General features: G+C 43.5%; 1 protein-coding gene and 1 pseudogene across 2 annotated transcripts in view; one reads left to right on the top strand and one right to left on the bottom strand.

Moving 5' to 3' along the window:
• The first annotated feature begins 3,217 nt into the window (after nt 1-3,217).
• The window catches only part of PTPN11 (protein tyrosine phosphatase non-receptor type 11), an 82,062-nt gene continuing 61,319 nt past the window's right edge, over nt 3,218-23,960 (top strand). Inside the window, exons 1-2 of one of the 2 annotated variants that reach the window (XM_073881100.1) lie at nt 3,218-3,447; nt 23,014-23,109. In XM_073881100.1, the coding sequence (XP_073737201.1) occupies nt 23,036-23,109 (74 nt within the window). In that variant the 5' untranslated portion in view covers nt 3,218-3,447; nt 23,014-23,035. The remainder of the gene's footprint in view (nt 3,448-23,013; nt 23,110-23,960) is intronic. The other variant, XM_073881101.1, reaches the window with a different exon arrangement.
• Nucleotides 18,175-19,299, bottom strand: LOC112837407 (charged multivesicular body protein 4b-like; annotated as a pseudogene).

Raw genomic sequence — 23,960 nt, 5'->3', positions numbered from 1 at the left:
TGCAAGGTTATCATTTAATGCTAAAAGTTTTTTTTTAAGATTTTATTTATTTAACAGAGAGAGAGACACAGCGAGAGAGCGAACACAAGCAGGGGGAGTGGCAGAGGGAGAAGCAGGTTCCCCGCGGAGCAGGGAACCCAATGCGGGGCTCGATCCCAGGACCCTGGGATCATGACCTGAGCTGAAGGTAGACACTTAATGGACTGAGTCACCCAGGCGCCCCCAAGAGCAAATCCTTCATGCTTTACCACCTACCCTATGTGGTGCTATGTTGATCCCTCCATTTTACAGACAAGGAAACTGAGATACAGAGAAGTCTTGGGACTTACCTCTGGACACCCAGGTAGGCAGGCTGAGCTTTGCAGAGCAAGAACTTAACTCCCATGTGGTACTGTGTCTTAGATCTATTGTGGACTGTGCTCAGTTCTAAGCTAGGATAGGTGTCTTGGGGACCATCTAACCTGGACTGGGAGAATCAGGTAAGTCTTCCTATCCCAGAGGAGGTGATTTCTAGTGTGAGATCTGAGGTATAGACCAGAGTTCATGAGGAAAGAGGCCAGATACTATACTTCATCTTAGCCAAAAGGCCGAGAAGCCTCCAGGGAGAAGGAGTAGATTGTGTAAAGACCCTGAGCTGCGAGAAAGCATGGTAGATTGAGGGGGAACTGAAGGTCATTCAGCATGGCTGGGTCATAGAGTCGTGGGCAGAGGGGCTGGCGAGGTAAGTGGGGACCAGACTGGGTTGTTAAAATTTTTTTGTGATTTCATCCTAAAAACAATGAGTAGCCATTGAAGTATTCAATGTAGGGAGTGAGTAGTTTTGCTTTTTAGATTACTGTGGCTATTATGTGAAGAATGGGTTGGAAAGGGCAAGCCTATAGGCCTAAGATCAGTTAGAGTGTTGTTTGACTCATCTAGATGGCTAGGACTTTTAGGGGGTCCGGAAAGAAACAGGGTGGGCAACTGCTTGTTGAAGGCCTATTACCTAAATTAAACTGACATATATTAAAGACAAATTTTGTAAGGATTTTTTTTTTTTTTGGTATCACCAAGGCTGAAGCAGTCAGCACACTATATCAGAGTTCTCTGTAATAGGAATGGGTGGGAAGCATTGGGAGGAAATAAAAATGAAGATTTTGGAGCTACATAGATGTGGGTTTGAATTCTGACTTTGCCACTTACTAGATCTGTGGCCTTTTTTTTTTTTTTTAAAGATTTTATTTATTTATTTGAGAGAGAGAATGAGAGATAGAGAGCACGAGAGGGAAGAGGGTCAGAGGGAGAAGCAGACTCCCTGCCGAGCAGGGAGCCCGATGCGGGACTCGACCCTGGGACTCCAGGATCATGACCTGAGCCGAAGGCAGTCGCTTAACCAACTGAGCCACCCAGGCGCCCCTAGATCTGTGACCTTTAATGAATCACAAGGACAGTCATCAGGTAAAGGCTCTACCTTCTCATTCTGGTCTGAGCCACCATCATCTCTAGCCTGGAATATTACAGTATTCTAGTATTCTGAACTAGTCTGTTTCCAGATTTGCCCCCTTGATCTGATTCTCCCAGAGTACCCTTACTTTTAATTTTTTTAAAAAAGATTTTATTTATTTATTTGACAGAGAGAGAGACAGCGAGAGAGGGAACACAAGCAGGGGGAGTGGCAGAGGGAGACGGAGAAGGATGCTTCCCGCAGAGCAGGGAGCTCAATGCGGGGCTCGATCCCAGGACCGTGGGATTGTGACCTGAGCTGAAGGCAGACGCTTAACCGACTGCGCCACTGAGGCGCCCTCCTTACTTTTCAATTTTAAAACACAGATTATATTCCTTCTTTGCTGAAAATTTTTCAATGGCTCTCCATTTTACTATTCATTTAAATAGCCTATAGGACCCTAGATCATCTCTATGCTTTTCTCACCTCATCTCCTGCTGGTCTCCCTTCACCCCTCCCACCGCCTTCTGCACTCCAGTCAGAGATCTCGTCACAGTTTCTGGAATACAGGAGGCAGCCTCCTGCCTCAGGGCTTTTGCACTTGCCTCTCCCTATTCACCAGAGTTATTTCCACTGATGCGAAATGCTATTTGCCAGAGTCATTCCCACTGACTACTCCAGGATCAGATCTGTACTCAGCTTGTCATCCTCAGTGAAGACTTACCTAACTACTCTATTTAAGATGAAATATAGGGGTGCCTGGATGGTGCAGTGGGTTAAGCTCCAACTCCTGGTTTAGGCTAGGGTTGGGAGATTGAGCCTCTGGTGGTGCCCATCACTCAGCATGGAGTCTGCTTGAGATTCTTTCTCCCTCGCCCTCTGCCCCTCCTGCTTGTGCTCTCTCTCTCAAATAAATAAATACATAAATAAATCTTTAGAAAAAATGATAAGGGATGCCTTGGTGACACAGTCAGTGGAGCATCCACTCTTGGTTGAGTGCCCAGCTCTTGGTTTCTGCTCAGGTCATCATCTCACGGTTGTGTGATAGAGCCCCTCCATGGGCTCAGTGAGGAGTCTACTTGGGATTCTAAAATAAATAAATAAAAAAAATCTTTTAAAAATGATAATATAAAGGGCTATAAAGAAAAGAAAGGAAGATGGAAATATAGTATTTTAGCAGGGATTTTTGTCTTCAGTTCACTACCCTATCCTCATAGTTGTTTTTTTTTTTTTTTTTGTATCCCCATAGTTTAAAACAGTGCCCACCAGATGTTTAATTATCATGATAATCCAGGTAAGAATTACAAAGCACATATTAAATAGGCCAGGCCTGGTTCTAAGCATTTTGCATATTTAATCCCCATAATAATCTTAGGAAGAGAATACAGTTACTATCTTCATTTTACAGAAATGAAATGGAGAACACTGAAGCTCAGAGACTCAACAACTGACACTCAGCAACTTTCCTAAGGTTACACAGCTAAAAAGTGGAGCGGCGATTTGTGGAATGAAATGAATGAAATTCGATTTGGCTGTCAGGGCAGGGATGGAAATTGACACGGTGGGAGAGAATGCGATCGATTCGTGGGAATGCGCACAGTAGTGAGGGCGCCGCGCGCGCGCCCTGCAGCCCAGGTCTAAAGGAGGGTGAGAGCGCTTTGCTAACTGCGTCGCGGCGGCTCCACGGAGTCACTGAACTGCTATTACCAGCCGCCGCCGCTCAGTCTCGGGAGGAGTGGGAGCAGGAAGTGGCGGTGGGCGTCGCGCGGGTGACGTCACGGCGGCGCCGGCGGGGATAGGCGGGGGAGGAGGAGGAGCGAACCGGGCTTGGGGGGCGGCTGCACAGTCTCCGGGATCCCCAGGCCTGGAGGGGGGTCTGCGCGCGGCCGGCTGGCTTTGCCCCCCTGTCCGGTCCCGAGCGGGCCTCCCTCGGGCCAGCCCGATGTGACCGGGCCCAGCAGAGCCTGAGCAAGGAGCGGGTCCGTCGCGGAGCCGGAGGGCGGGAGGAACATGACATCGCGGAGGTGAGGAGCCCCGAGGGCCCGGCCCGGGCCTCGGCCCGGCCCCCGCCGCGTTCGATCAGCCCCGCCCGGGAGGGGGCGCCCCGGCCGGGCTTCGGACTCTCGCCCGGGGTCGCGGGGGACAGGCTCCCTCCCAACTTCTCGTCCTCCCGGGGCCGGGGGCCCGGCGCCACCGCGCCCCCACCTCTCGGGTCCCCATTCATTTCCTGCCTCCCCGAGTTCCGGCTCCCGCAGTCCTGGGGATGCCCGTCAGGACGGGGGCAGGTAGAGCCGCCCGGGGAACCGCGGACGCCAGCGGCCCGGCTCTGCGCCGCATTCCTGACCCATTGCCTCATGAGAATTGCCTCATGGTGATTCCGAAATAACCCCGCTCACTTGGGGAGGCTTCTCGGGCCGGGACGCGGGAGGGGAGAGGAGGGAGTTGCGCGGGGTCGGGCCCCCGACGGTCGAGCCGCTCTGGGTCACTCTGCCTCTCTCGTGCGTTTGGGGGCTTCGTTCGGGAACTTGACCCCTTTATGTGGCTCTTTGCACCTCCTTCCCTCCCCTCACGTGCCAGAAATGGAAAAACTGACTGTATCTGCTGCTATTAGAAGTATTTCCTTCCTTCGCGGTCTTCGCTTTGGGAGATGGGAGGGAAGGGAGCTGTATCTCTAGTTAATCCTTAACCACAGCCTTCAAGGTCAGGTAACATTAATCGCCCCCGTTTTACGGATGTGGAAACTGAGGCTCGGAAGTTTCATGTTAGTAAATGACAGGATTTGCACCAAGAGTCAGAAGGAGGATTAGTGAATTAATGGGATCCCTTGGAAGTTCAGAGTAAAAATACTTATGATAGCTAATGTTTATTTAGCTCTTACTGTAAGCCAAACACGTTTAAACCTCACTATAACCCTATGAGAAGAGGAATTCTTCTTCTTCTTAGTATTATCCTGGTTCTAAAGATGAGTAAACTGATTTTCAGAAGTTAGGCAACTTGCCTGAAGTCACTCAACCAATAAGTGGTGGAGCCAGAATCCCCACTGTTTAATCACCATACTGCTATTATTATTTTATAACTATTAATCATTTGTAAGCCTTATTATGTTGTTGAACTGTAGTGTGACCTATTGTTTTCAGATAATGATTCTGTTATTTTGTATTGCCACTCTTTATAAAATACGATTCACACATAAGAGCCATTGTTTGGTCTTTTCCTTTATGATCTTGTTATGGTCACTGTTTTAGACATTTGAAAAACTGTTTCCAGCTGTTGGGGTTATTTGAGAGAATTTTCAAAATATTAAGAATGTCTTTTCAAAATACACCTGCCCATTATTTATTCGTGGAATGGAAAGAGGGCCAGAAAAGAAAACCAAAAACCCTTAGGAAGTGAGTGATTTGGACAGGTCTGTTGGCAAGTGCTTACAGATCTGGGTAATATATAACTGTATTTCAGCAGAACAGTGTATAGCCTCAAATGTTCTAATTCTTTAGGGAGCTTTTTAAATAAAACAGTTGTCTATTCTTTCATCTGTCAAATAGTCATTGAACCTTTTGTTCCTTGTGTCTGCTCTTCCAGACAAGTAAGGATCTGCTTCTTTAGGAGACAAAAAGACTGGGGGTTGGGAGTGGGGAAGGGGCTGGGTGGTAATAGACCCTACATTGTCCAGCTTGTTAGTGTAGAAGCAGAGAAGTGGGGGTATAGCCAAAGCTGCAAGTGGCAAAGATCATTCCTTTTCTCTGGCCCTCCTATGTTATCGAAAAGAAATGCGTGCCAGCTAAAAAGTCAGGTTGTGAACATAACACAGATAATTGGAAATTATTATATTTTCCAGATTGCAGGTCTTTTTTATTATTTTTAACCAGCTTTATTGAGGTATAAATGACACGCAATAGATTGCATATATTTAAGTGTACAGTTTGATGTTTTGACACATGCATATACTTGTGAAACCATCGTCATAGTCAAGAGAATGAACATATCCATTATCCCTTATGATGTTTCCTTGAGTATTTTTTAATCCTTTCCTTGTCAGGTGACCACTCTTCTGCTTTCTGTCACTACACCTTAGTTTGCAATTCTTAGAATTTTATATAAATGGAATTTTATGTCTGGTTTCTTATGCTCAGCATAATTATGTTGAGATTCATCATGTTGTATGTATCAAAAAGTTCATTTCTTTTTATTGTTTGGTAATATTCCATTGTATGGGTGTACTACCGTTTGTTTATCCATCCACCTGTTGATGGGAACATTTGGGATGTTCTGGAGTTTGTCTATCACAAACAAAACTGCTGTGAATGTTTGTGTACAAGAGGTATTTACCAAAATACCTCTTGGGGGAATGGCTGGGTCATACAGTCAATGTATATTTAACTTTTTCAGAAATTACCAAACTGTTTTCCAAAGTGGTAATACCATTTATATTCCCACTAGTAGTATGTAAGAGTTCTTGTTACTCCACATCTTTGCCAACATTTGGTATGGCCAATTTTTTAAAATTTTAGCCATTTTAGTGGGTGTGTCATGGTATCTCATTGTAGTTTGTTGTTGTTGTTTTTAAGATATTTGAGAGGGAGAGAGCGCAAGCACTTGTGTGTATGAGCGATGGGGGGAGGGGCAGAGGGAGAAGCAAACTCCCTGCTGAGCATGGAGCTAGACGCCAGGACCCTGAGATCATGACCTGAGCTGAAGGCAGACACTTAACTGACTGAGCCATACAGGCATCCTCATTGTAGTTTTTATTCTTTATTTTTTTAAAGATTTCATTTATTTATTTGACAGAGACAGAGATAGCGACAGAGAGCACAAGTGGGGAGGAGAGGGAGAAGCAGGCTCCCCCTGAGCAGGGAGCCCGACATGGGGCTCGATCCCAGGACCCTGGGATCATGACCTGAGCTGAAGGCAGATGCTTAACTGACTGAGTCACCCAGGCGCCCCCTCATTGTAGTTTTAATTCATGTTTTCCTTGGTGACTAATGATGTTGATCATTTTTTATGTGCTTATTTGCCATCTGTATATTTTCTTTGGTGACATGTCTATTTGATCAGATATTTCCCCCCCATTTTTATTTAGTTGTTTTTTTATTGAGATTCAAGAATTTTTTATTCCAGGGGTACCCAGGTGGCTCAGTTAAGTGTCTGCCTTCAGCTCAGGTCATGATCTCAGGGTCCTGGGATCTGAGCCCTTGGGTCAGGCTCTCTGCTCAGCAGGGAGCCTGCTTCTCCCTCTCCCTCTGTGCTCGCACTCTCTCTTGCTCTCTCTCAAATAAATAAAATCTTACAAGAAGACAATTCTTTATTCTGGAAACAAGTCCTTTATCAGAATTGCAAATATTTTCTCTTGGCCTGTGGCTTGTCTTTCATCTGTTTTTTTTAAGAGATTTTATTTATTTGAGAGAGAGAGAGAGAGCGCTTGCGCACAAACGGGGATGGGGTGGGGGGGGGAGAGGGAGAAGCAGACTCTTTCCTGAGCAGGGAACAGGACTCAGGGCTCCATCCCAGGACGCTGAAGTTACGACCTGAGGACCTGAGTCAGAGGCAGACAGACGGGTAACTGACTGAGCCACCCAGGTGCCCCTCCCTTTTTGAAATATTTATTTATTTATTTGAGAGTGTACACACACACACATATGCATGAGTGGGGGGAGGGGCAGAGGGAGAGGAAGAGAATCCTGAAGCAGATTCCCCAGATTCCCCTCTGAGTGCAGAGCCTGACACAGGGCTGGATCCCAGGATCCTGAGATCATGACCTGAGTTGAAACCATGAGTTGGATGCTTAACTGACTGAGCCCCATTATCTTTTCGTCTTTTTTAACAGTCTCTGTTGAAAGAAGAGAGGTTTTTAATTTTGATGAAGTCCAGTTTATTGATTTTTATTTTTATTAATTCATTAATTTTAAAAGATTTTATTTTTAAGTAATCTCTACACCCAACATGGGGCTTGAACTTACAATCCAGAGATCAAGGGTCGCATGCTATGTTGGCTGAGCCAGCCAGACGCCCCTCAATTTTTTTTTTTTTTTAATGAATCATGCTAAGGAATCTGCTTAACCCAAGGTCTCAAATGTTTTCTCAAAGGTTTTAGGTTTATGATCCACTTTGAGTTAATTTCTGTATATGGTGAGGTGTAGAGAGATATATATATATAAATGTATGTGCACATGTACACGTATATATTTTTGCATATAGATAACCAGTTTTAGCACGTTTGCTGAAAAGACTCTCTCTTTTGAATTTGTACCTTTGTAGAAAATCTATTGTCCATTTATATGTGGGTCTGTTTCTGGAATCCATTCTGTTTTATTGATCTGTTTATCTGTCCATATGCCAATACCACATGGTCTTGATTATTGTAGTTTTATTATAAGACTTGAGATCAGTGTTAGTCTTCCAGCTTTGTTTTTCTTTTTCAAATTATTTTTAACCTCAGTATTAATTCAATCAAATAGTTATTGAACCAGGCAGGATAGAGCAGTGAGATTGGCAAAGATGCCATTCTTTTGGTTGAGAGAGAGGGGAAAGAAAAATCTATGAATGAAGATTGCAATTTCAGGTAGTAATAACTGCTGGGAGAAAAAAAAAAATGGGGATAATGTTCGTTTGATGAGTTTAGGAATGATTTCTCTGAGGAGGTGAGCATAGGACTTGACTCCTGAGTGACCAATATTATTCTCAGTTTCGTTTTGCTTAATTTTCAACATAATTCTTTTTGGTGTGTTTAGGATTTAGATTTTGTATGCATTCAGTAATTAAAATGTCAGTATATTCAGTATACTGATATTTCTCAACGTCATAAGTAGGGAAATGAAGGCAGTGAACAATGAAATGACCCTCCCCTCCCACCCTCCCACAGGTGATTTAGCGGTGGTAGTACTGAATTTAGATTTTGAGGTTGCTTGTGTGCACCACTCAGCCTTGTTCAGCTGACAAAACTGCCTGTATCCTCCAAGCCCTCTTTTGGCATATGGCAGGTCCTTTACATTTGCCTTTTTTTTTTTTTTAAAGATTATTTATTTATTTGACAGAGAGAGAGAGTACAAGCAGGGGAAGCAGCAGAGGGAGAGAGAGAAGCAGGCTTCCCACTGAGCAGGGAGCTCGACATGGGGCTCGATCCCAGGACCCTGGGATCATGATCTGAGCCGAAGGCAGACGCTTAACTGAGCCACCCAGGCGCTCCTACATTTGTTTTTGTTCTTCTGAAAGATGATGTATGGTGACTTGAGCTGAGAGGAGCAGAAGATTTAGCTTGTTCGCAGACTCCAAGCTTTTGGTTTATCTTGCAGGTCAAGTACATTTTGTTCCAGGCCCTTCCTGGTGGCCATGTTGGTTTATCTCCTGTGGGAGTAAATAAACTTGCCTTGCTGAAAAATAACAGGCCTGTGCCTTTCCAGTTGGGACTGGGATGTCTTTATTAACGTTGTGTCCCAATGTAAGCTCAGAGTTTTGGCCAGAACTGCTCAAATGCAGGGGGCACTGCTAAGATGACTTACCCTTCTTATACATGGTCAGTGCAGAGACCGTTGGAGAGCACACAAGATCGTGAAGAAGCAGAGCCAACTCACGTTTGTGATTGTTACTGGTGGGCCTTGGTGTACTTTGTTAGGCAGCTATAGAACAATAGGATACTGTCCTTATTCATCTTTCCCTTTGGGAAACAGACAGCACTTGCCATCCGATGCTGATGTTTCTAAGGCAAGGCAGATACTGCCTTACCTTGAAGGCAAGGCAGATACTCACGCTCTGTGGGAGTTGTGGACTGCAGTCAAGGCTTTAAGACCCTGAACTGAATTCAAACTCCCTAAACTGGAGCTCAGTTCACTACTGAGTTTTGGAGGGTTGTGTGCATTTTGCAAACTTATATGTGCTGTGGTCCTTGACAACGTTGAAATGTGGAAGATACTAGTCATGGTTGCAAGGAGCAATGAATTCAGAGGGGGAGACAGACTTGTGTGCCAGCATCAAATGAGTTTGATAAAGCTAGTACCAAACTGAAATAGAAATTTATCAGGATAGGATATTCTGTTTAGAATACATATGTACATGTGTACTGATATATGCATATATACACTGTGTATGTCTGTCTATACACACATACATACATACAGACATACTGTATGTTTCTTGTAAAGATAATGGATTCTAGATCCAAGTCTTTATCCTCCCATGGAACCATTCTAATGAAACACTGATCCACTCACTCAAGAACTATTGTGGGATTACTGTGTTCCAGGCACTGTGCAGCCCTGGGTGTTCAGGTGTTGGGAAACAGCAAGTGTGGAAGTGCTGAGGTGGGGAAGCTCTTGGAGCACTTCAGGAGCCAAAGGGAGCACACTGGGGACACTGAGGAGGTGGGTGGGGACTGGACCACACAGGACCTTGTGAGGTCTTCGAGGGTCATGTGGACCACGGAGAGGAGTTTGGATTGTATTTGAAGAGCAGTGTAAAGCCATAGAAGGAAGGATGTGATCAGGGGAGTGGCATGAGCTGGTCAGTTTAAAAATATCCCTCTGGTTGCTGTGAAGGAAGGATTGTAGGAGACACGAGTGGACTTGGGGAGAGCAGACAAGTGAGAGAGAGGCTTTGAACTAAGGTAGAAGCCATTTGTGGAAAGAGTTTCGGAGGCAGTTTACTTTTATTGCCTTGTCATCAGAGTCATGATGCTGACCACTGAAACCCCACGGGAAGATACAAAGACAAAGCTATCCGCTACCATTAAAAAGCTGCCTTAACAACTTTTTTCTAGCTTCTGTTACTTAGACTGCTTGTCCCTATTGACTGCCCTTTCTTCATGACTTATCCTTTTCCTATAGGATATTAAAATTTAATTAGAAAAGAAGAATATTCTTATAATCTGCAGAAAGTACCAAACTATAAACTTTCTCCCCAAGGACAAAGATAATGATTTTTTTTGGAGCAGCTGGTAAGAAAGATATACCCAGTGTCACTTTATATTTAGTCAAGAAACCGAAATTAGACTTTGGATCCCTACTTTAAATTCTCTTCTTAGCATGGCAGCCTTGAATAAGAATAAGTTCCTGAAATTATTGGCCTGCTTGACTGTTTCCCCACACCACTGGGGGAAGAGGGTGCGTAGATAAAACAAAATATTCAGAATCATTGTATTTTCTTTTTGGTTTATCAGCATTTTTTTTTTTTTTTTTAAGACTCACTTGACATAAATAAGTTCCTAGCCTCAGAGAGCTAAGCCTTTGCAGAATCTGCATTCACTGACCGGGAGGGGTGGAGGTAGGGAGGTGTGGGTGGTTATTTAGATTTCTGGTGTGATTTCCCAGCAATTGTTTGGGTTTGTAAATTCCCCTGCAGGCAGGGATTCTGTCTTTTGTGTCTTCAAGCTCACTCAGGCTCATGTGTTTTAGGCATTTTGTTTTATACGTTGATTTGTGGCTCTTTCACAAGTGGCGGCGGCGGTGGTGGTGGGTGTGTGTGTGTGTGCATGTGTACACACACACACCTTCAACTCCTTTGAAGAGATGGGTGGCACATGCCACCCACCGAGACCCTTACTAAATAATGCCAGAAGATGGCCAGTTAGAAGGGGTTGTCAGGGGCCGGCAGGTTTGCCTATATTAAAATGAGCAAAAGGGGGACACTTTTCCATCCCTCTCCCTTCCTCATGTGGCTTTTTCTCCACTTCCCTCCTCCTGATGTCTTCTCCTACCTGTTTTTTTATCCTTCCCCTCCCCCCCAAATTCATTCAGTCAACAGCCATTCATCAAATGCCTGTTATGTACATGGGGGGACTGGAAATGTATCTGTTTCTTCTCATCTAATACCTTCTGGACCCACCGTATTAATCACTTTGTTGATAAACTCAAATGGAGTTCTGCTAATTTGCCTTTCCCCATCTTTTAAGATAACACAAATACATTTATGTTACTTTTTTGTTGTTGTTGTTAGACTAACCTCTGCTGTTTACATTCACACCAGGTGGGAGATGGGGTCAGCCTTCAAGATGTGTGGTCTCAGTACCTAATATTACAATTGTTCATAATCCTTGAGGCCAGCCCCATAATATTAATTGTATTAATTCTACTGTTTGTCTTTACCCTCACTAAGATCTAAGGGATGGAGTTCACTCCAACTTATTAGTGATAAGCATGCTGCACATCACAGAATTGTCAGTGATTGAACGCAAATATTAAATGTAAGTGGGAAAAAGTTTTTGTTGATTACCAGTGCTTTTTGAAAAAATAGCTAAGGAAGAAGAGTTTAAAATAAATCAAAGCTCAAGTAGATAGGTTATGGACTAGAACTTTTAATTTCTAATTATATGCTATTTGAAATAATGTAGGGATAGCCCCTGAACGCTGAAGTTAAGTTTATTAAAAGGCAGTGTGACATAAATGATACATATGTCAGAATGGCCTATGTGATACTGACATAATTATGCATGAGAAGAATCTTTCCTGCTCTTTTCCACTAGTAATAATAATGATAACAAAGGTGATAGCCAAAGTTTATTAAGCCCTTGCTCTGTCAGGTATTTGTGCTAAATGCTGGTTACTGTTTTCCTTGTAAACATCACCCTCCTCTGTTCATTCTTAATAACATGATAGGTATAATTGTAAGTTGTAAAGGAGATAATAGAGTTTATTTAATAAAGGGGTAAAGAGACAGCCATTGGCCTTATCTCCTGTTCCCAGTCTACCTGACTGGTAGGGTAGGGTTTACATATACCTTCAGCAGTGGAAGTCAATTTATAATGTCTTTTGCACCCTCAGCATTGGCAGGATACTCTATGTAAGCGTCATTTCTTTGAAACATGCAAAGGTGAGAACATGTGGTTACAATGTGTGGGTTTAGATCCTGCTTTAGAAACTTTTAGAAGTAAATAGCAGAATGTAATGGTTACATTGGCACATGGCATTCAGTAAATGTTGCAGTAATTTTAACCAGCCATAAAATATGATAGCCAATACTACGCTATTTTGTCCTTACTATCAGAACTGGTTCACAATTGCTGAAGAGAGACGTTTGTAATAAACATGGAGAGATCTCTTTATCTCATAATTTGTAAGTTCTTATTTAACTATATAATATTATTGGTAGTAAAACGATAAATCTGTCTTCTTTCTGTCCCCATACTCTCTCTCCATGTAAGTTTTCATCTCTGTCTTCTCCCTGTCATCCCTTTTTGGTATCTAGTACAGCCAGCTTCAGGGCTAAGGATGGGTAACTTACTGATGATGGGAATCAGAGCTGGTGAGTTGAACAAATGGATTTTTCAGAAAATTTTGAAATGATTTTTATCTTTTACTTGGGATTTGTTTCAAACTTTGAGAAAAGTTACAAGAATAAGAATAGTGCAAAGAATACACATATGAATGGAATACCATTTACCCAGACTCACTACTGTTAACTTTCCATCCCATTTGCTTTATATTCTGTGTGTGTGTGTGTGTATGTACACATATATAATATTTTATAATTTTTTTCTCCAAACATTTGAGGGTAAATTACATAGATCATAGCCCTTTGCTCCTAAATGCTTCAGTGTTTCTTTTATTTTTTTATAAAGATTTTTTTAAAAGATTTTATTTTTTATTTATTTGAGAGAGAGAGTGAGAGAGAGAGCACAAGAGGGGGTAGGGTCAGAGGGAGGAGCAGGGAGCCCGATGCGGGACTCAATCCTGGGACTCTGGGATCATGACCTGAGCCGAAGGCTGTCGCTTAACCAACTGAGCCACCCAGGCGCCCTCTTTTCTAAGAATAAAACTATCTTTTTTTTTTTTTTTTAGTGTTTTTATTTATTTATTTAACAGAGAGAGAGCGAGCGAGTGAGCAGCACACAAGTAGGGAGAGGGAGAAGCCACAGGGCTGGATCCCAACCTTGGGATCATGACCTGAGCTGAAGGCAGACGCTTAACCGACTGAGCCAACCCAGGCGCCCCTGTCTTTAAAAAATTTTAACTGGTAATTTTACCATCTGTAATAATCCTTTTGTCTAACCTGTTGTATTCCAGCTGTGCCAGTTGACCCAGTCATGTCTTTTATAGCTTTTTTTCCTCTTCTAGTATAGGATCCAGTTGTATTTAGTTGTTAGGTCTCTTTAATCTGGAATACTTCTACAACCTTTGTCTTTTATGCTAGTGATTTTTGGAAAAAATACATTTCCCCCTTCCCCTTTTAAAATGGAGTATTTCTCATTTTGAATTTGTCTAATGTTTCATCATTATTAGATTTCAGCCAGAGTACTATGTAGGTGATATTGTAACCTTCTTTGGGTATCATATCTGGAGGTACATGATGTCCACTGATGACGTTAATTATCATCAGTGACTACCTGGTGAAGGGTTTGTCCACTTTCACCTTTGTATAATATTCCCCCCCCTTTTTTTGTAAAGATTTCATTTATTTATTTGTCAGAGAGAGAGAGGGAGCGCATGCACAAGCAGGGGGAGCAGCAGGCAGAGGGAGAAGCAGCCTCCCCCCTGAGCAAGGAGCCCGATGCAGGACTCAATGCCAGGACCTTGGGATCACGACCTGAGCTGAAGGCCGACCAGTTGAGCCACCCAGGTGTCCCATATTTTCTCCCTTGTAACTAATCAGTGATTTTTTTTTTTTTAAGATTTTATTCATTTATTTGACAGAGACAGCGAGAGAGGGAACACAAGCAGGGGGAGGGGGTGGGAGAGGGAGAAGCAGGCTTTCCGCGGAGCAGGGAGCCGGATGTGGGGCTCGATTCCAGGACCCTGGGATCACAACCTGAGCCGCAGGCAGACGCAGGCAGACGCAGGCAGATGCTTAACGACTGAGCCACCCAGGCGCCCCGTAACTAATTAGTGATTGATGAAGACACAGTGTAAGACCACGCAGGTACCCTGCTCCTCCCACTCCACTTCTCCCCAGGTTTAGCACCCACTGATGATTCTTGCCATGTTCAGTCTTTACTGTGATGCTTGCTAATTGCATAGCACGCACATTTAAAGTTATACTTCAGCTTTATATAGCAGTAGCTTTTTATTTTTTATTTATTTTTTATTTTTATTTTTTAGAATTTATTTATTAGAGAGAGAGAGAGAGAGAATGAGAGATAGAGAGCACGAGAGGGAAGAGGGTCAGAGGGAGAAGCAGACTCCCCACCGAGCAGGGAGCCCGATGCGGGACTCGATCCTGGGACTCCAGGATCATGACCTGAGCCGAAGGCAGTTGCTTAACCAACTGAGCCACCCAGGCGCCCTAGCAGTAGCTTTTTAAAAACAGATTGGAAATATTTTTTTTTACACATTTTGAAATATTTCCAAATTAAATTGCAAGATGCAGGGGCGCCTGGGTGGCTCAGTTGGTTAAGCGGCTGCCTTCGGCTCGGGTCACGATCCCAGGGTCCTGGGATCGAGCCCTGCATCGGGCTCCCTGCTCCGTGGAGAGCTTGCTTCTCCCTCTCCCTCTGCCTGCCGCTCTGCCTACTTGTGCTATCTCTGTTAAATAAATAAATAAAAATCTTTAAAAACCTGCTTTAAAAAAAAAATTGCAAGATGCAAAAACATAAACCTGTGCCTTATCTTGACCTTTTTCAATCCAAATAATTAGGAAGGGAAAGAAAAATTTAGTATTTTACATTTTTTCATGCTGTGATATCTGGGCTTACTTAATGTTTAGAAAAATGCAACTCATGTTAGTAAATGAAAATACATATATTTCTTTTTCTTTTTTAAAGATTTTATTTATTTGACAGAGAGGGACACAGCAAGAGAGGGAACACAAGCAAGCATATATTTCTTTCAAATATGTATGCTTTCTGGCTTTACTGAGGGGAAAAACAAATCCAGAATATAGGTGTGATTTTTAAAAAAAATGCACCTAGGGGCGCGTGGGTGGCTCAGTCAGTTAAGCGGCTGCCTTCGACTCAGGTCATGATCCCGGAGTCCTGGGATCGAGCCCCACATCTGGCTCCCTGCTTGGCGTGGAGTCTGCTTCTCCCTCTCCCTCTGCCTGCCACTGTGCTTACTTGTGCTCTCTATCTCTCTGGCAAATAAATAAATAAAATCTTTAAAAAAATAAAAATAAAAAAATGCACCTAACAGAAAGAAAATTATATTTTATTCTGACTCATAAATTAAAGCCTAAAACTAAACAGTTTATATTCTATCTACCACAACCCTGGTAGAATGGTTGCCAAACTTTGTAGAGATGTTTATGACTTTGGTTCTTTTCCTCCAATGTCCCGATTAAATATAAAATTTCATTGCTTTAAATGGGGTCTGCTTATGGGGCTACACAATGTGGTCTACTTTATTTAGCTTGTCCTGTAGAAAGAACCCTGAGTAACTGTTTTACTTGTTTGTTTGTTTTTAGAGAGAGTGCAAGGTGGGGGAGGGGCAGAGAGAGAGGGAGAGAGAATCTTAAGCAGGTTCCACGCCCAGTGCAGAGCCCAGTGTGGGGCTTGATGTCACGACCCTAAGATCATGACCTGAGATGAAATCAGGAGTGAAATGCTTAACCGACCGAGCCACCCAGGCATCCCGTTTGTTTTTTAATATGTATTTGTTACCATGGTTATGAACACCTACACATTTACAGGTGAGGGGCACAGAACAAATTTGGGTGAAGTGCAAGAGTGGTAACAGACGAAGAGAAGTAGACCAAGAGTTCTTTCCCTAGTGGTATTAACTTAGTTAAAATATCAAATTTTAGTGTTTTCAAATCCATGAGGAGGCTTTGGGACAGGTTTTTGCCTTATGCACAAGGTGTCCTGGACCTGTGCATAAGGACTTTTTTTTTTTTTTAAGATTTTATTTATTTGAGATAGTGCACCTGCGTGCACAGGCAGGAGTTGGGGGAAGGGGCCGAGGGAGAGGGAGGAGCAGAGGGAGAGGGAGGAGCAGACTCCATGCTGAGCAGGGAGCCCAATATGGACTCAATCCCAAGACTCTGAGATCATGACCTGAGTTGAATGAAGGCAGACTATTCAACCGACTGAGCCACCCAGGTGTCCCCGCTTTGGAAATTCTTATTAAAATTGTAATAGCATACAGATAAGGGAATATAACCACCTTAGCTCTACAAATCAGATAAAAATTGACTGTGTACTAGAAATAATAATCTTTTTTTTTTCTTGAAAGAGCTGGTGGGGCAGGTCTGAGGAGAGCCTTTGCCAGCTGACACTTAGGTCTCTTCTGACAGCCTCTCGTGACACCACCTATGACCTATGTCAATGGGGAACTGTGGATGTGGAGGAGCAGTGACAGGCATCCCCACCCACCCCCAATGGCTCCTTTTGTCCTTCCCTTCTAGCCACAAATATTTAAGGAATCCTGTGTTAGCCCCTTTGTGTGGAGCTGGAGGTACACATTTGTATGGTAGCAGACAGGTTCTCTCCCTTGGGGGCTGCCAGTCCTGCGTGTGTCAGAGGAATGTGTGATTCAATTTCATGTTGATATCACCCAGGGGACGCTCAGGGTGCTGTGAAAAGGGGGGGTGGGGGTGTCTGCAGAACAGCATGTGCAAAGGCCACATGGGGCATATTTGAAGAAAACAGAGAAGTCACCCAAATAAGAGTCAGGGTGGGAGGCACTTGGGTGGCTCAGTCAGTTAAGCATCTGACTCTTGATTTTGGTTCAGATCATGATTTCGGGGTTGTGGCTATGTGCTCAGTAGGGAGTCTGCTGAAGATTCTCTCTCCCTCTCCCTCCGCCCCCCCTGCATGCTCTCTCTCTTTCATAAATCAATCTTAAAAATAAAAAAGAGAGAATCAGGTTGGGGCCACACCTTGCAGGGTCCTGTGAAAATCTGTCTTTATTGTAAGTTATTTTATTCTGACTAAAAACTAAATTCCTGGTTCCCAAGGTGAAACTCTAAGGGCTGGTTCTGTGCTAAGTATTTTATGTATTTTATATTTAATTTATTTCTGTCTCAACAGTGCTGTGAGTTAAGTTTTTCTAAGCATAGTGAGAAACCCAGAACTCATAAAGGAAAGATCTGATAAATTTAACCATGCCAAGATGAATTTCTGTGGAAAAAGAATACCGCAAACAGTGAAAAGTGCAAAAAGCTAAGATGAATATTTGCCACACATATAATAAAGGGTCATTTTCTGCGTATATCAAGAGCTGCTATAAATTAGTAAGAAGAAGAAAAAATGCAGGAGAAAGCGAACAGTGGCAAACTGACAACTCACAGAAAAGGAAGAAAAAGGGGCTTTGAAAACATAAAAAAGTACTTAGTGTCACACAGAAATGCAAACTAGAATGGTCCTTTTTTCCGTGAATCAGATTGACAAAGATGAAAAAATTTGGTAATATATGCAGTATTGGCAAAAGTGAGAGAAAACAGGGGCTTTCACATTCAATTTATGGGAGTTGAAACTGGTACCTTCTTTTGAGTGCAGCTGGGGAGATTTGTCAAAGTGAAAGGCAAACTCTTGCCAAAGCAATTTTCTGAAAATCTAATTTATGGATGTACTTGAAAAAGTGTATAATGATGATTGTAAACAATGTCTTGTGCTGTATTGTTTGTTTTTTTTTTTTTTGGATTTACAAATACAGTTTATTTTGCAGAAATTCAACATTATAAACAGCAGGCACCTTCCACCCCGCCCCACCCCCACCCCACCCGCCTGCCCCCACACCCCTCCCCGTCCCGCTGGGTGCACACCGTGCTATGCTGAGAATGAGCAGCGATGCAGCCCTGCTGCTTTGGAGGGAGATTCAGGAGTGATGGAACCTGCCTGCATCATGTCCTGTCCCTCGCCCCGGCCCCGGCCCGCTGCACAGGCCACATTGGACCAGTTACATGGATCCAGCCCAGTTCTCCAATTCTTTCATGTCACCCTCTTCCTCTTCCTTCTTCTTAGTGGGTTTTGGTGGTCAGTTATAGAGGGAACATTTGGTAGAGGGACTGTTTTGGGTCCCCTGATTTCCAGCAAATTCTCGTCTGGTTCCTCCTGTTCTAGTTCTTCTCATTCTAACATGAGCTCATCCTCATCAAACTCTTCTCCAAATCCTACAGGTTGTGAAATAGCTGTTGAAATCTCCTCTGCCTGTTCTTGCTGGTCAGCAAATGTCCTGCATTAACTCATCAACTTTATCGATGTCCATGTTGTTGTGGGCAGCCTTCATGGCCTTAGCAGCAGAGCCCGCGTTCTTTTTTTTTTTTTTTTTTTAAGATTTTTATTTATTTATTTAACAGAGAGAGAGAGCATAAGTAGGCAGAGCGGCAGACAGAGGGAGAGGGAGAAGCAGGCTCTCCGCCGAGCAGGGAGCCCGATGCGGGGCTCGAGCCCAGGACCCTGGGATCATGACCTGAGCCAAAGGCGGATGCTTAACCGCCTGAGCCACCCAGGCGCCCCAGAGCCCGCATTCTTGAGGGCTCAGTGTTGGTATTGGCGTTCTCCAGGGCCTCCTGCTGAAACTCGATGGTGGATAGTGTGCCATCGATCTACGCCAGCTGCTTTTTTTTTTCTTTAAAGATTTATTTATTTATTTGAGAGCGAGAATGAGAGAGAGAGAGAGAGAGAGAGAGAGAGAGAGAGTACATGAGAGGGGGGAGGATTAGAGGGAGAAGCAGGCTCCTCGCTGAGCAGGGAGCCTGATGCGGGACTCGATCCAGGGACTCCAGGATCATGACCTGAGCCGAAGGCAGTTGCTTAACCAACTGAGCCACCCAGGCGCCCCACACCAGCTGCTTTTCATACTTCTTCTGCGCTTCAGGGCCTGGAGGGCTGCAGGCTTGTTTCTGTGCCGGGCTTCTTGGTGTGGCGGTCAGCTCCTGCCTGATCTTCATCTCCAGGAATTCCTGCTGCTTGCTGAGCATCTCTTCCGTGTCCGGCAGCCGCTGGAGGGCATCCTGAGGGGTCAGGCTGCCCTTGCTGGCCTGACCCCTCCTGCTCCAAACAGCTTGCTGAACACTGACATGGTTTCGGCTCGCCAGACCGGCCTGCGCCGTCTGCTCCCCTTGTCTTTTTTTTTTTTTAAGATTTATTTATTTTAGAGAGAGAGCATGCACTGGGGGAGAGGGAGAGGGAGAGAGAGAATCTCAAGCAGACTCCCCACTGAGTGCAGAGCCCAATGTGGGGCTCAGTCTTACAACCCTGAGATCATGACCTGAGCTGAAACCAAGAGTTGGATGCTTAACCGACTGAGCCGACTGCACTCCTCTGCTACATTATTTGTAATAACAAAACCTAGGCATAATATGAATGTCCTGTAATGGGGATTAAGTTCCTGGGGGTATATTCATACGATGGAATATAGTGTAGCCATTAAGAAGAATGTACTGCTATAGAACGATCTTTAAGTTGTAGTAAGTGAAAAAACTTGGGGTGTAGATCAGGAGGATTCCGTGTGTGTGTGTGTGTGTGTGTGTGTGTGTGTGTGTGTGTGTGTGTGTCGAGGCAATCGTGTTTGCACACATGCATTTGTTACTATGTCCGTTTTCTAGGTGAGTTAACAGCGAAGTGAAGTCACTGCCCATGAGCATACAGAGCTGGGATGTGAATGAGGGCAGTCTAGCTGCAGCCCATGTGATTTTTCTCAAGGCCAATCAGAATGATGTTTAGATTCCCCCTAAAACACTAGTGAGATGGTATAGGAAAAATTAAAAATAAAATTAAATAAAAAATTTATAAAAAAATTAAAAATAAAAGGATAAAAATAAAAATTAAAAATTTCAGTTACTGTAAAGAGCAGGAATGTTGATAGACAATGCATTCTTGCCTTTTCTGATTATTTCTTGTCAGAACAACCTTACGTTTATTATTATGATTGTCAATAATAATATCTAACATTTAGTGCTTAGTGCGCACCAACACTTGGACAACTACCTTAACATTTCAAATTAACACATACCAAATCTAACCCTTGATTTTCCTCTCCTCACCCTTTCCATATTTCCAACCTTCTAGTTGATTAGACTCCAAACCTAGGAGTGTTCTTACTCTGTTCTTTCCCATTCCATGTATAATCCTTTATGAAATCCTGTTGCCTACCCTCAAGATATTCCTAGTTGGACTATTTATCACTCCTCTCACCACTGCCACCTTGGTCCTTGGTACCATCATTTCTTGTCTGGATTATTTATCACGGTGGCTTTCTTAGCTGACTTGTGTGTTATCCCTGTGCAGTAGTTTGAAAGGTGATTTAAAAATATAAGTCAGGGGCGCCTGGGTGGCTCAGGTGATTAAGCGACTGCCTTCGGCTCAGGTCATGATCCTGGAGTCCCGGGATCGAGTCCTGCATCGGGCTCCCTGCTCAGCAGGGAGTCTGCTTCTCCCTCTGACCCTCCCCCATCTCATTGGCTCTCTCTCTGTCATTCTCTCTCTCAATAAATAAATAAAAATCTTTAAAAAAAATATAAGTCAGATCATGTCGCTCCTCTGCCTAAACCTTCCAGTCCTTTCCCATTTTGCAAAAAATAAAGGTTGAAGTTTTTACAGTGTCTCTGAGGCCCTACATCTGGCTTTTCATTACCTGACTGGCCTCCCCCACCTGTCTGTCCCTGGCCCTGCCCCAGCCACACTGGCCTCTTGCCTAATGTCACATATGGCCCACCCCTTGCCTGGTATGCTCCTCTCCCGTATATGGGCATGTTACTGCCTTGCCTCTTCCAGGTCTTGTCAGATGCTACCTTATCACTGAAGCCCTCCCCATATATCCTGTATAAGTAGCACCCCTCTCGCTGCTTTATTCCTCTTTTTTTTAATGTTTTTTTTCTAAGATTTTATTTATTTATTTGAGAGATAGTATGAGAGAGAGTGCATGAGCAGGGGAGAGGGGCAGAGGGAGAGGGAGGAGAAGCAAGACTCCCCACCGAGCAGGGAACCTGATGTGGGGCTGGATCCCAGGACCCTGAGATCATGACCTGAGCTGAAACCAAGAGTCAGGAGTCGGATTCTCAACCGACTGAGCCACCAAGGTGCCCCACACTGCTTTATTCCTTTTGTAGCAGTTATCACCATCTGACATTTTATATATTTACTTTTATTTCCTTATTTATTTATTTATATATTTTTAAAAGATTTTATTTATTTATTTGAGAGAGAATGAGCATGCAAGCAAGAGAGACAGAGAGAGAGTACGAGAGCAGGCACACAAGCAGGGGCAGAGGGAGAGGGAGAAGCAGGCTCCCTGCTGAGCAAGGAGCCTGACATGGGACTCGATCCCAGGACCCTGAGATCATGACCCAAGCCGAAGGCAGACGCTTAACTGACTGAGCCACCCACATGCCCCTCCTTGTTGTTGTTGTTGTTTTTAATCTCCTCCATTGCAAAGAAACCCTCAGGGATGTTATTCTGTTAGCTGGCTGTCATCCTCAGTGCTGTGTTTGTGGAATCAGTGAATTTAGTAAGCCCTCATTTTTATTATTCCATTTCATTCTTTTTTATTTTCATTTTTTATGTATTTTATTTTTTGCCTACCCCCTATTTTTTTTAAACAGCTTTAATGAGATATAATTCACATACCATACATATTTAAAGGACACAGCTCAGTGGTTTTTAGTATATTTACATAGTACACTATAATCTTAGGACATTTTCATCACCTCAAAAAGAAACCCTGTACCTATTAAAGATTTTATTTATTTATTTGAGAGAGAGAGAGAATGAGAGATAGAGAGCACGAGAGGGAAGAGGGTCAGAGGGGGAAGCAGACTCCCCGCTGAGCAGGGAGCCTGATGCGGGACTCGATCCCGGGACTCCAGGATCATGACCTGAGCCGAAGGCAGTCGCTTAACCAACTGAGCCACCCAGGCGCCCCAACCCTGTACCTATTAGCTCTCCCCCTTCCCAAAGCAAGCACTAATCTACTTTCTATCTCTATGGATTTGCTTATTCTGGACATACCACATTAATGGAATCATACAACATGTGGCCTCTTGTGTTTGGTTTCTTTCCTTTAGCATAATATTTTTGAGGTTCCTCCGAATTGTAGCATTTTAAAAGTTAATTGATTAATTAATTTGAGAGAGAGGGAGAGAGAACATGAGTGGGGGGAGGGGCAGAAGGGGAGGGAGAGGGAGTGAGAGAATTTCTCAAGCAGACACTGTGCTGAGCGTGGAGCCCGACATGGGGCTCGATCCCACAACCCCAAGATCATGACCCAATCCAAAACCAAGAGTCCATCGCTCAACCGACTGAGCCATCCAGGAACCCCCAGTACTTTGTTACTTTTAAGGGCTGACTGACACTATACTGTATGGAATATCACTTTATTCTTAAAAGGAACATAAGAATTACCATGGCAAAAAAAACCCGGTCAGTCATTGCCTTTTTGAGGATGATGAATCTGAGGTGGGAAGAACTTTCCCAGGTCACTGGTGGTACCAGTAAGTGGTAGAGCTCAGATGTGCACCTGGGTCTCTGTGGTCGGAGCCCTGGCCACAAGGCTGCAGAGCTTTCCATGTCCTTAATGCATGACTGATGACAGCTTTTCATCCTTGTGTTCTCTCTTCTTCACTGTTGTGGTACACTTTAATTGGGCCAGTAGTTGTTGAGAAGTATCTTGGAAGTTCATTTGATTATCAGGACCAGGACTCTACATTTAATAATTGATGTATGTTCCCTGGAGTACTGAATTAGCCTATAAAGGTTCCGGATAATTTGACTTCAGAAATTACTCTTTTTACCACAGATCTTGGTGACTTTTGGAATCCATGAAGGAAATCTTGTTGGGAACTAGAGAGGAATCCTCTGAAGTGGATGGCAATCATGGTGGACTTCGTTATTTGTGTGTTTTTTAAAACTTTTAATTTTGAAATAATTTCAAAATTACACAGATGTTGTAAGAATAATACAGACAACTTCTGTTTACTTTTAATCCAGATTTAGCAGCTAACATTGTACGACATTTGCCTTCCCTCATATTTATACACACCGTATGTATAACTTCATCCTGAACCATTTGAGTGAGTTTCAGACATGATATCTTGTTACTCTAAAATACTCATTGTGTGTTTCCTAAAAACAGAGACACAGACATAATTACAGTACACATGTCAAAATCAGGAAATTTAGATTATAATGGTATTATCATCAAACTCCTACCTCCCCCCTGGTCAATGATACCGTGCAGAAAGAACCATGCAGTGTATAACTCCTGTTTCTGGCCTGTAACCTGGAAAGTACTTTGGATGTCCCCTCCCCCTTCACAGTTTTGACATTTTTGAAGAGTATGTGCTAACAGTTAATTTGTAGAATGTCATGCACTTGGGGTTTGTCTGATGTTCCTCATAATTAGATTAGGTAATGCATTCTTGGCAGGAATGTCACAGAAGTGGCACGTGTTCTCAGTGCATGATGTCAGGAGGCACATGATGCCATAACTGGTGATGTTAACTTTTATCAGTTGGTTAAGATATTATCTGTCAAGTTCTCCACTGTGAGGTTCATGAGTATTTTTTGTTAATTAACAAGTAATTAATAAGTATTTTGTGGGGAGGTACTTTGAGGGGCTGTAAATACCTTGTCCTTCCTGAAATGTTCACCCACCAGTTTTAGTGTCCTCTGATGATTTTTTTTTTTAAAGATTTTATTTATTTGACAGAGACACAGCAAGAGAGGGAACACAAGCAGGGGGAG

The sequence above is a fragment of the Callorhinus ursinus genome, unplaced genomic scaffold, assembly GCF_003265705.2.
Source record: "Callorhinus ursinus isolate GAN/ISIS: 27379988/994484 unplaced genomic scaffold, GSC_fseal_2.0 scaffold41, whole genome shotgun sequence".
Taxonomy (NCBI): domain Eukaryota; kingdom Metazoa; phylum Chordata; class Mammalia; order Carnivora; family Otariidae; genus Callorhinus; species Callorhinus ursinus.
This window is presented reverse-complemented; position numbering and strand designations above follow the sequence as displayed.